Here is a 13,683-nt window from a genome sequence, read left to right on the forward strand (position 1 = left end):
CGCAATGGGTTAAGCACACGTGGCACAAAGCGCAAGGACCTGCGGAAGTATTCCGGCTCAAGCCCCCAGCTACCTACCTGAAGGGGAATACTTCACAGGTGGTGAAGCAGGTCCGCAGGTGTCTATCTTTCTCTCCCCCTCTCTGTCTTCCCCATCTCTCTCCATTTCTTTCTGTCCTATCCAACAACGACATCAGTAACAACAACAATAAGAACTACAACAATAAAACAACAAGGGCAACAAAAGGGAATAAGTAAATAAATATTAGAACAACAACAAAAACCCCATTGTATAGTTCGCTGTTTCCTGCAGTTCTGCTTTATTGCTTGTGAAGCTCCCCTCCTATATTTGCGGGCTGAAACCTTGAACTAAGGTCCTTGTGTACTGCAACATACATCCTCCCAGCCACCCACATTTTTATTTTGTACTAGATAACTTCATTCTATAGTTAAAACCGAGTTTGTTAAAGGTGGCTACCAATTTAGGACTGCATAGCTCCAAAACCCTTGTTATTGTCTCTGTTTTTCTGTTTTTACTTTCAACAGAAAGAAAAATGCACAGGGGAAACACATATGATATAAAATCCAAAACCCCCAATACATATAGCTCTTCTTAGTCCAGATGCTTATTTCATAGCGTTCCTTACAGATGCTGTCATGTCTTTTTTATTAGTGATTTAATATTGATTTACAAAATTGTAAGATAATAGTGGTATAATTCCATACAGTTCCCACCACTAGAGTCCTGTGTTCCAACCCATCCAATAAAAACTGCAAAAATAAATAAATAAATAGATTAAATAAATAAATACAACATTTAAAAAAACTGTAGTAGCTCTCTCAAGGTCACCAATATGAGCTAATTCTATAACTACCCATATATGTAATCTCCCTTCATTTTTTCCAATGGCCTTAATTTCACTTCATTTCTAGTTCACCCCTACACCTACTACTTCCAAGTATCTTCATTTTTCCTCTTCTCTCTCAGATAAGCAAAACCATGCCTGGCTTCCTCTGGTGTTTTATTTATTTATTTCCCGTTTTTTTGTTGCCCTTGTTGTTTAACATTGTTGTGGTTATTGATGCTGTTGGATAGGACAGAGAGAAATGGAGAGAGGCGGGGAAGACAGAGTGGGAGAGAGAAAGACAGACACCTGCAGACCTACTTCACCGCTTGTGAAGCGACTCCCCTGCAGGTGGGGAGCCGGGGGCTTGAACCGGGATCCTTATGCAGGTCCTTGCGCTTTGCGCCACCTGCACTTAACGGCTGCGCCACCGCCCAACTCCCCCTCTTGTGTTTTGAAGATTCAGTTTCTTTTCATTGATAGTATAAAAATAAGATTCCTGGTGACAAGCACTTGAGGGAATGGAGGGACAGAGCCTCCTGGTTTGCTTCCACTATCATTTAACTCTGGGAATATGAACCAAGTTTCATTTTGGGATTCAGAGTGTGGGAGTTCTGGCTTCTATAATTGCTTCTCCTCTGGACATGGACAGGTGGATTCATACCGCTAGCCTGTTTCTGTCTTTCCCTAGCCTATTTTTATTTACCATGTTTCCTCTGTGTGAGTTAAAGTTCATTTTGCTGTACTGATCAAGGAACATTTCTATAGCTGTAGGTTACTAGACTCTGGCAGTTCCTGTGTCTCAGCTGCCACTGTTATCCTTACAACAGACTAGTCACTATGTTTGTTCAAGAATAGATCAGTACCAAAATATTTGCTCATTAGAAAAATTGATACTTTGTGATACAAATAGCAAATAATTTTTAAACCTATGTTTGGAGACTTAACTTTACTCTAGCTAGATTTACCTTATTATGTAATGCTTCACTTTGTTTTTTAAATACTCAATCCCTTCATCTTTTTCTTTCTGGATGCTTTACAACATACCTAGAATCACCATCTTACTCCAAAGTTTTATTTAAAAATATCTCCAATAGTCTCCTTCATCCTAGTTCTTATGTCATTTCATCATGCTTGTGAGAATGTTATACATCAGAAAAAAAAAAACAGTAACAACAAATTCTGGAGAGGTTGTGGGGGCAAAGGAACCCTCCTGCACTGCTGGTGTAAATGTAAATTGGTCCAACCCCTGTGAAGAGCAGTCTGGAGAACACTCACAAGGCTAGAAATGGACCTTCCTTATGGCCCTGCAATTTCTCTCCTAGGGATATATGCTAAGGAACCAAACACACCTATTCAAAAATATCTGTGTATACCTATGGTCATAGCAGCACAATTTGTAATAGCCCAAACCTGGCAGCAACCAGGTATCCAACAAAGGATGAGTGGTTGAGTAAGTTATACTAGCTATTAGATTAATGAATTTAATTTAAAGTAAGTTCTACTAGCTATTAAAATGATGAATTCGCCTTCTTCATCTTATCTTGGATGGAGCTTGAAGGAATTATGTTAAGGGAGATAAGCTAGAAAGAGAAGGATGAATACGGGATGATCTTATTCATGGATAAAATTTGATAAATAGTAACAGAAAGGGGAAACACTAAGTAGAACTTGGATGGAGGTTTGGTGTATTGCACCAAAGTGAAGGACTCTGGGGGGGGCAGGCAGAAAGGCTGTCAGGTTCTGGTGTATAATGGTGGAGGAGGACCTAGGTGTGTGTGTGTGGGGGGGAGTGGGAGGTGGAATGTCTTTCAAAAACATGAGAAAGTTTGTGCATGTGCTAACAGCTGTATTTACTGTTTACTGTAAACCATTAATCCCTTTAACACTTTTTAAATTTAATAATTTAAATATTATCTACTGAAATTTCTAGAGTTTATAACAGGTATTAATCATATAACAAGAAAGCTCAGAAGACACCTGCCCCTCCTCCAACCCCAAAGCAACCCTGCATATTAATTCACATTGCAGAAGAGTAAATGCAAAGAAAATATTGATAGAGGCTAGATACAACAACAACAGATCTTCTAAGGAACAAGGGGGAAAATCAAAGAGGATATTTTGTTAGTAATAATGCAAGAAAAAGTACAGCAGAGGGGACATTTTAATATTAAAAAGATCAGCTCATCAACAGGAAATCATTGGAGAACTATAAAATTTTCATTTGAAAATACAGAGAATTCTAAGGCCATACCACTCTGAACTTGACTGATCTCTTCTAAAAATTTAGAGTAAATAAAAATTTGCTCAGAGAGAACTGAAGAAGTAATCACAAGTAGATAAGTAATCACAGGTAATCACAAGTGATACAGAAGAATGCAGGAAAAAAAGAAAGGAGAAACAAAAATAAAGTTAAGATATTTTTATTGGAGGGATTGATGATTTACAGTAAATACAGCTGTGGGTAAAAGTGTAAAATTTCTCAATTTTCTGCAGAACACTCTGACCCCCAGCCTGGGTCCTCCTTCACCATCACCATCATGTTCCAGGACCTGAAATCCCCTCTGCCCCCACGAGTACTTTACTTTGGTGCAATGCACGAAACTCAGTTCATGTCTACTTTGTGTTTTCCTTTCTGTTCTAATTTCTCAGCTTCTTCCCACTCCTTTCTTTTCTTTCCTTTTATTTTCTCTTCTTTTTTTCTATTTTATTTGAAAGGACATAGAAAATTGAGACAAGAGTGGGAGATAGAGAAGTGGAGGGAAAGAGAGATACCTGCAGACCTGCTTCACTGCTCATGAAGTTTCCTTTTGCAGGTGGGGAACAGGGGCTTATCCAAGTCCTTGCACCTGGTAACATGCACTTATCCATATGCATCTCATCCTGCTTCCTGATTTTTATTCATTCTTATAGTTTCCATATATGTTCATATCATATCTTTCTTGTGGGAGCATGCCAAACTCTACAAGAAAATATATAACCCCATCCAAAAATGGAAAGAGGACATGGACAGAATATTCACCACAGAAGAGATCCAAAAGGACGAGAAACACGTGAAAAAATGCTTCAATTCTTTGATAGGCAGAAAAATGCAAATAAAGTCAACAATGAGATATGAGATACGCCTTCTCTCCTGTGAGAATGTCGTACAACAGAAAAGGTAGCAGCAACAAATGCTGGAGAGGTTGTGGGATCAAAGGAACCCTACTGCTCTGCTAGTGGGAATGAAAATTGGTCCAGCCTCTGTGAAGAACAGTCTGGAGAACTCTCAGAAGGCTAGAAATGGACCTACCATATGATCCTGCAATTCCTCTCCTGGGGATATATCCTAAGGAATCCAGCACACTCATCCAAAAAGATCTGTGTACACATAATGTTCTCAGCAGCACAATTTGTAATAGCTCAAACCTGGAAGCAACCTAGGTGTCCAACAACAGATGGGTGGCTAAGCAAGTTGTGGTCTATATACACAATGGAATACTACTCAGCTATTAAAAATGGTGACTTCACCGTTTTCAGCCAATTGATCTTGGATGAAGCTTGACAAAATCATGTTAATTGAAATAAGTCAGAAACAGAAGGATAAATATGGGATGGGATGACTTCACTCTCAGGCAGAAGTTGAACAACAAGATCAGAAGAGAAAAGAGAAGTAGAACCTGAACTGGAATTGGCATATTGCACCAAAGTAAAAGACTTTTGGTTGGGTTGGGGGGAGAGTACAGGTCAAAGAAGGATGACAGAGGACATAGTGGGGGTTGTATTGTCATGTGAAAAACAGAAATGTTATGCATGTACAAACTATTGTATTTACTGTCAAATGTAATACATTAATCCCCCAAATAGAAATTAAAATATGTAATTTGAGATCAGACAAATGCAGATTAAGAAAGTGTAAAACTGAACAATTTAATCACCAATATCAAGAATCTTGAGTGTACTTGTGTAATGGAAACCACAGAACTGACTGGGATAGAGAAAAGGGCCCAGAAAGGGGGAGGTTGATGGTGTTTGTGGTTTGTTCCTGAGATTTTTCAGATAGAAGTACTGCAGAGAAGGGAGAAGTGGCAGCTGATATGAATTGCACCATTGGTATGGAGTGGACTCTGTGCCCAGACTTTGCGGTCAATATCCAGTGATAGACTTGGATCCCTTCTGGATGATTCTTTGGCCTGATAGTCTGTAGACACTTCTCATACCTAATTAAAAGGAACCAAGCCAGGGGTGAGGTTCATGCCTTGGGTTTGATACCCTGTATTGTGTTAAAGAATACATTCATAAATAAAAATATTAGGGGCTGGTTGCTGGCACATATGCTAAAACACATGTGCTATAATGTGCAAGGACCCATGTTTAAAATCCTGGTCCCCACGTTTTCAGCAGAAAACTACAGGAGTGTTCAAGCAGTGCTGCATTTTCCTCTCTCTCTCTCTCTCTCTCTCTCTCATGATTTCTCTCTGTCTTCATGCAAGAATTAAAATCTTGAAAAAAAAATAGGACCGAGTGGTGGTGCACCTGGTTGAGTGAACATGTTACAATGCTCAAGGACCCAGGTCAAGCCCGCAGTCCCCACCTGCAGGGGGAAGGCTATATGAGTGGTGAAGCAATGCTGCAGGTGTCTCTTTGTCTCTCTTCCTCTGTATCTCACCTTACCCTCTTGATTTCTGGCTGTCTCTAATAAATAAGATAAAAATAAATAGATAAAAATATTTCAAAAATGATATATGGTGTTAGCTAATCAGTAGAGGACAGAATTGGCCTGACTGAATTCCCAGATTTGTTCTGAAGCACCCAATTCATCTAAAAATTTAAAATAAATCTTTAGAAATGTATATAAGAACCAGTGAGTAGTGTGTCACAGGAAATGCAATGGACTTTTTTTGTCTGAGGCCATGAAGATACTGTGGCAGATATATTTTAAAATAATGAATATGGGGGCTGGATAGTGGTGCACCTGGTTGAACACACATATTACAATGCACGAGGACCCAGGTTCAAGCCCTGAGTCCCCATCTGCAGGGGGAAAGCTTCAGGAGGTGGTGAAGCAGGGCTGCAGGTGGCTCTGTGTCTTTCTCACTCTCTAGCTCCCCTTTCTCTCCATTTATGGCTATCTCTATCCAATAAATAAAGATAGTTTAAATTGATGAATATTTTAAAGCCCTAAACATTTGAAGATCCTTATTGTACATATAGGATTAAGCCTGCAACTTTAGTGATTTTATTTGTAGAATTCAGTGGCATTAATTATATACAACATATTGCAAACCAGCGCCATTATACTCTTTCCTGAACAGAAACTGGCCCCACTGAGTTAGACTTCTCCTTCCGTTTACTACCCATTCATCTTACCTCTCATTCATGCTACCTCATTCACGTTACCTCTCTCTGAATTTCACTATTCTAGACATTACACATAAATGAAATCATGCCGTGCTGTCCTTTGTTGTCTGAGTTAACTCATTTAGCCTAACATTTTCAGGGTTAGTATTCTTGTATTCTCCATCATAAACTCATTTTAATATGATGTCATTTAATAGATATATCAAGGTTTCCATTTTTACTAGAGAGTCTAAAAAAAGTCTAGCAATAAGAATGCTGACCCACTATAGGTCTGTGCATAATTCTCTGTATGCTTTCTGAGTCATATTCCTGAGAATTTAGGGCAGAGATGGGCAACTGCTTTTTCTTTTTTTTTTTTTTCCTTTTTTGCCAAAGACCATTTGGATATCTGCAGCATCATTTGAGAGTCATACAGAATTATCCGTTTAGAAATCATCACTGTTACTATGGAAAAAGCTCCCGTTTCCTTGCCAGAATCAGACCAAATGTTATAGCCTATGGCAGGATGTTCCCATTTCCCACTCCTGCACTAGGGGAAATATTGAGGCCAAAAGGAAGTGTTCCTCTTCCCCATGACAAACCGTCCAGGTTACAGATGTGATGCTTCAGTCCAGTCAATGAGTGAGCCATGTATTCTGCTTTCTACAAGATAGGGAGGAAAATATTGTATACAAGTCACAGAGCATTTCATTTCTATTTGGGAATAACTTAAGGGAGGTAAAGAATTATATACACAGGTTTTTCAGACCTCATGTATACTGCCTTTTGTCAGTTATTGAATCTTTGAAGGCCAGAGCAGTGACATGAGATATCTGGCCCCCGCAGTCATTTCAAGTGAGGAAGACAAAATGAGCTTGTGTCAGGGTCAGTCTCTGTGGACACAACCTCTTCACCCATCTGAGTCCTTAAGGGGACCGCATCTGGTAGGCACACAAGATAACACCTACCTACTCCAACACTGAATGTGAATGTTTCCCTTTGTTTACTGCAAACTGTTTTTATAACTCAGATGCAATCATGCATCCATCAACAAGATAGAAGGCAATCAACAGAAGCAGTCTCCACTGTCTGTCCTGCTGCCTTGTTCTTTCATACCTATAGCATTAATTGTGAACAGAAAGGTTGGCACTTGGCAATGTCTTGATATCCTCAAGAGAGCTTAGGAGAGTCAGAGGAAAGAGGAAATGTCACATGGCAACTCTTCAATGTGCAGGATTCTGATGTCTCAGTTGATGTTCTCATGACATGAGATAATTGGTTAAAATTAAATTCTTTACAACATCCAGGTTATTACACTCTCAGTCATTTTAGATGAAGCCTTTCCCTCCTCTGCCTGTATTTTTCACAACTCAGAGTATACAAGAGGCACTGAGGCACTTATATCCACTTAAGTAGGTGATAGTGATCACTCGGTTTGCAGTACTGAGATTTCAGGAACTTCGCGTCTTACAGGATGGAGTTTAAGGACAGGGTATTGAGTCACAACATTCTGGGGCTGAGAACAGCAATGTGGGCATGATTAAGCTAATCTGTAAGGCAGTAGTTCCTTGATATGGGGCAGTTAGGAGGACTGAAGAAAGTAGCAGGTGTGGAAATGCTTGGCTAGTGTATGTGACTCAACCTTCTGGTGTATACTTACTTCAGTGTACAGTTAGTTATACCTTAACTTACTTGTGTTGAGCTCCAGGCTTCTGCTTCTCCTTCACACAGGATTCATTCATTGCTCACAACAGCCCAACAGCCTTTCCTGACAGTGCTCCATGGTGAGAGAGACTGTTTTGTTCAAAGAATGGCTATGTGCAGGATCACAGAGTGGAGCTCATAATTTTTGCAATGCAGTCCTGACTATCCATTTCCCTATTGTCAGAGCACAATTTTCCCCAGGCTCCTCTGTAGATAATGTTATTCATGTGAGTCAGTTCTGCCCAAAGGAATGTGTGGGGAAAGTGTTGGGGGACTTTTTTGGAATATGATATGCTTTTGGAATATGATATGGCACACCTTGTTAAGTACATACATTACCATGTGCAAGGGGTTCCCCACCTGCAGTGGGTGTTCCACTTGTGGTGAAGCAGGTCTGGAGGTCTCTCTCTCTCTCACTCTTTCTCTCTCTCTGTCTCTCTTTCTCCATGTCAATTTCTTTCTGTCTTATCAACTATAACAGAATGAAAAAAATAGAAAAGTGGCCACTAGGAGGGTGATTCTCAGTGCTGGCACTGAGCCCCAGAGATAACCCTGGTGGCCATAAAGAAAATAAGAAAAAAATGCATCAGATGTGAGGCAAGGGTATTAAAGTGTTCAGCATGCAGTAACGAAGTCTGAAGCCCTTGTAACCTATGGGAGAGCACAGGTTTGGAGCCACAGGTGGCTCAGCCTCTAAAGCACACACATCACCATGCCCAAAGACCTGGGTTCGTGACCTGTGACGTTTCATGGGAGTACCTACAAGTGGAGAGCAAGCTTTAGTATAATTGTTTCATTATCTCTGCCAAGCCAATGCCAAAAGCATGAATTTATGTCCCAACATTTTTCATGGACACTCATAAGGTCTTTGTTCTGTAGAGCCATCATGAACCTAATCTGTCATCACAGTTGGTACAGTTAAAGCCACCTTCATTGTTATTGTTGACATCCAATTTGTCCCCATGTGAGTCAGTTTTGTAATTGAAATCTGCATTCACATGGATGATTACAAAACAGGTGCTTAAAAAATGCAAGCTGAAAATATGTGAAATCAGTGAGTGACATGTGATGACATCAGAATTGATTGTTTCATCACAGCATTTGCTGGCCCTCCACCAAATGTGTGAGGTTGGCATTACCACTTTGCTGACTGTGGTATTATTAAAGTATTATTATAATTTGTAGATTGAAAAATAAAGATTCATTATCCTTCACTGGCTCTTTTTACTGTAGTTACAGGGTCAAGTGATTTTAGACTCATGGATTTGGTTAGCTCATTTCTTTACATTGTCATTTACAGTTTATAGTGGGTTCCCCTATGACATCAGCTTTATTTATTTACTTATTTATGTATTTATTTATTGCTTGCAAGGTTATTGCTGGAGCTCAGGGCCTGCACTACGAATCCACTGCTCCTGGGGGCCATTTCTTCCCATTCTGTTGCACTTGTCATTGTTGTTATTGTTGCCATTGATGCTGTTGTTGGATCAGACAGAAAGAAATCTAGAGAGGAGATGAGGGGAGGCAGAGAGGAGAGAAATACAGACACCTGAAGACCTGCTTCACCGCTTGTAAAGTGACCTCCCTGCAGGTGGGGACCTGGGGGCTCAAACCGGGATCCTTACACAGGTCCTTGCGCTTTGCAACATGGGTGCTTAATTTGCTGCACTACTGCCTGACCCCTGCCATCAGCTTTCACTCAATTTCTCAGGATAGTTCAAAAATTCGTTTTCCCTCTCACATCCTCCTTATCCTCATGCAAACAGTTTTTTTCCCCCACTGATGTTATTTCTGGGTCTTATTTAGGGGGAGAGACATATGCATCCCTGCTTCACCAGTAGTTAAGCTTTTCCCCTTCAGGTGGGGACCGGGGGCTTAAACATGGGTCCTCCAGCACTGTAATATGTGTGTTGGTTAAGATTAATTGCTGGTTAAGGTGCATCACCGCCTGGTCCCTATGCTCCCCCCCCCAATTACAGGTGTGCATTTTGGATAGGTAGGTTGCCAGAATGCGTGTAGGAATTGGTCATCATGTTAAAAGACACATAAAAGTTTAAACCCAATTTAAGCCTAAATTTGGCTACAGACTCTCTAGTCAGGGTAGTCTAATACTTGACTATCAGGCAATGTCAAGATTTAGAAATTCTATCAGAGCGTGATACAGTGTATAATATGAAATGAGAAGTCATACCCTCAACCTTACTCCATGGAAGACATCAGCTAAATTTACAGGCTTACCGGACCCCAGTGGAAAAGGGGCTAAAGGACTCCTGGTTTCAAAACAAGGAGCGAATGTAAATGCATGTCATGAATGTCATTAGTCACTAATTTGTCCTTTTTTTTTCCAATAAGAATTTTCACATTTACTTGACACTTTTGAGACATACAAAGCAGGTGTGTCTGCCTAGGTCTATCCATCAGACTGTAGTCAAATTGTTCTCCCGGGTCTTCTGCACAAAAATGAATGAAAAATTTCATTTTTAAACGAAATTTTATTCTTGGACATTGTCATCCCAGTTTGTGACCTAAGAGGGGTGGTTGGGTGGGGGTACGGATGGCAGTGAGGGGTCAATCTAAGCCCAGCTTTGGGTGCAAGGTGGAGGAGTCGGAAGTGGTTAGGGTTTGGGGGAGGAGATCCGCTTACACAAGAGGAGAGTGTTGAGCCGCCATATCTGCTGCTGCCGCTGCCTCTGCAGCTGCGAATGCAGAGTAGGGACTTCGCTGCCTATCTACCCTGCTCAGGTTCGTGTCGCTAGCCCTTGGCCCTCCCTCTATCTGCCTTTTCCCTCCCAGCTTCACCCGTTTTTTGTTAAGCCCGCTGATCCCGCTCCCTCCCCTCCACCCATCAGGTACTGAGACCATGGATCCCAGCAGCAGCAGCGACTCGGCACCGGATTGCTGGGATCAAGTGGACATGGAAATACCGGGTTCATCCCAGAACGAGGACCAAGCCTTGGCAGACGTGGCAGAGGCCCAGCGTGAACACCTTAGCTCAGCCTTCAGCCGGCAGCTAAATGTCAACGCCAAACCCTTCGTGCCTAATGTGCACGCCGCGGAGTTCGTGCCATCATTCCTGCGGGAACCGGCTCCACCGCAGACCCCCCCTGCAGACATCGCCAGCATGGATGAAATCTGCGCTCGCACGAGCGACCCTCAAGGTAAAAGGCTGGGACGGGGGGCACCTGTGGAAAAACCCAAAGAGGAGCAGTTAGTGTTGCCTGAAGGTTCCAATTCATCAATTACTATGGAACTTTCAGAACCTGTTGTAGAAAATGGTGAGGTGGAGATGGCCCTAGAAGAGTCATGGGAGCATAATAAAGAAGTAAGTGAAGCTGAACCAGGGGGAGATTCAGGGCAACCAGAAGAAAATGGTCAGGAAATGATGGAGGAGAAAGAGGAAGTGAAAAAACTTAAATCTGTGGCCGTACCCTCAGGTACTCCTAAAAAAGAACACGTAAATGTGGTATTCATTGGGCATGTAGATGCTGGCAAGTCAACCATTGGTGGACAAATAATGTTTCTAACAGGAATGGTTGACAAGAGAACACTTGAGAAATATGAAAGAGAAGCTAAGGAAAAAAACAGAGAAACTTGGTATTTGTCCTGGGCCTTAGATACAAACCAGGAAGAACGAGACAAAGGTAAAACAGTAGAAGTGGGCCGTGCCTATTTTGAAACAGAAAAGAAACATTTCACGATTTTAGATGCCCCTGGCCACAAGAGTTTTGTCCCAAATATGATTGGTGGTGCTTCTCAAGCTGATTTGGCTGTACTGGTAATCTCTGCTAGGAAAGGAGAGTTTGAAACCGGATTTGAAAAAGGTGGGCAGACCCGAGAACATGCAATGTTGGCAAAGACAGCAGGGGTGAAGCATTTAGTAGTGCTTATTAATAAAATGGATGATCCCACAGTAAATTGGAGCAGTGAGAGATATGAAGAATGTAAAGAAAAACTGGTACCCTTTTTGAAAAAAGTGGGCTTCAGCCCCAAAAAGGACATTCACTTTATGCCCTGCTCAGGGCTTACTGGGGCAAATATTAAAGCACAATCAGATTTCTGCCCCTGGTACACTGGATTGCCATTTATTCCATATTTGGATAATTTGCCAAACTTCAGCAGATCAATTGATGGACCTATTAGACTGCCAATTGTGGATAAATACAAGGATATGGGCACTGTGGTTCTAGGAAAGCTGGAATCAGGATCCATTTTTAAAGGCCAGCAGCTTGTGATGATGCCAAACAAGCATAGTGTGGAAGTTCTTGGAATACTTTCTGATGATGCTGAGACTGACTGTGTAGCCCCAGGTGAAAACCTTAAAATCCGACTGAAAGGAATTGAAGAAGAAGAGATTCTCCCAGGATTCATACTTTGTGACCCTACTAATCTGTGCCATTCTGGGCGTACTTTTGACGTTCAGATAGTGATCATTGAGCATAAGTCCATCATCTGCCCAGGCTATAATGCGGTGCTGCACATTCATACTTGTATTGAGGAAGTTGAGATAACAGCCTTAATCTCCTTAGTAGACAAAAAGTCAGGAGAGAAGAGTAAGATACGGCCCCGTTTTGTGAAGCAAGATCAAGTGTGCATTGCCCGTTTAAGGACTGCAGGAACTATCTGTCTTGAGACATTCAAAGATTTTCCTCAGATGGGCCGTTTTACTTTGAGAGATGAGGGTAAAACCATTGCAGTCGGAAAAGTTCTGAAGCTAGTCCCAGACAAGGACTAAGCAGTCTCTTGATGTTCCTACACAATACTGTGAAAATTGACTACAGACATTCACTACCACCTTTTATTTAGGGTCCATCGATAGACTTTTACCAATATTTTGCAAAAAGAAGTTTCACAGTAAATATCCATCTTTTGTTAGCTTTCTCATGTTGAGATCTCAGTTATGTCACTGTTGAGTTACATACAAGTTTTCTCCTGTACCATTCTGCTTCTGTGGACAGAACAGTAATCGTTTTGTAAGTGATGTGGATGTAATTGTCTATAACAATGAAAAATTAATATACTCTTAATTTTTCATTTTCCCTTAGGTTATTTAGACAATCCTGTTCCACAGACCAGAATGTGTCAGTGTGTATGTGTGTATATGTTTTAAGAAAAGCTAACATGTGAATAAAATACTACACTTGAAACTCTCCATTGGTGTTTGAAATGGTTTTTTCATGAAAAGCTTTTGAATAATCTTTGACATTTTCTTTTAATTTTTATTAGCTTTATTTATTGGATAGAGACCGCCAGAAATCGAGAGGGAGGAGGTGATGGAGAGACAGAGAGACAGCACAGCTTCACCACTTGCAAAGCTTTCCCCATGCAGGTGGGGACTGGGGTCTCAAACCCAGGTCCTTGTGCATTGTAACTTGCGCTCAATCGGTGTGCCACCACTCAGCCCCAATCTTTGACATTTTCACATGCTTTATTACAATTAGCATTCTTCCTCACATTAGTGCATACACTTGATTACCTGGGCTAGTGAACACTATGCTCCACTCACTGGAGGTATGTACAAGCCACGCACAAGTTTGTATTAATGGAAAAAAATTTTGAAAACAGTTTATTTCATGGGGGCTCTCTCCAATGAACCTTGATTTTTTTGTATCCAAGTTCAGTGAATAAAGAAATTCTTCTGTAACCTCAATTGTGATTTGAATAAGAAAGACTTAGACTTTTGATCAGGTCCCTAATTTGAGCATGACCAAATTACAAATACAGTTGGTGATTCACATCATATGATGAGTGAGTTCTTATCTATACTCCCTCATTGTAATACCCTTCCTTCAGTTTTTCACCATGTGACCTGTGATATG

The 13,683-nt window shown here is 41.0% G+C and overlaps 1 protein-coding gene across 2 annotated transcripts in view; it reads left to right on the plus strand.

Moving 5' to 3' along the window:
* GSPT2 (G1 to S phase transition 2) overlaps positions 1-13,016 on the plus strand; it is a 42,935-nt gene extending 29,919 nt beyond the window's left edge. Inside the window, exons 1-2 of one of the 2 annotated variants that reach the window (XM_007536845.3) lie at positions 10,530-10,609; positions 10,717-13,016. In XM_007536845.3, coding sequence (XP_007536907.2) covers positions 10,570-10,609; positions 10,717-12,599 — 1,923 coding nt within the window. In that variant the 5' untranslated portion in view covers positions 10,530-10,569 and the 3' untranslated portion in view covers positions 12,600-13,016. Of the gene's footprint in view, positions 1-10,529; positions 10,610-10,716 lie in introns of those variants that run through there. The other variant, XM_060183546.1, reaches the window with a different exon arrangement.
* Positions 13,017-13,683: the final 667 nt, after the last annotated feature.

The sequence above is a fragment of the Erinaceus europaeus genome, chromosome X (genome assembly GCF_950295315.1).
Source record: "Erinaceus europaeus chromosome X, mEriEur2.1, whole genome shotgun sequence".
NCBI lineage: Eukaryota > Metazoa > Chordata > Mammalia > Eulipotyphla > Erinaceidae > Erinaceus > Erinaceus europaeus.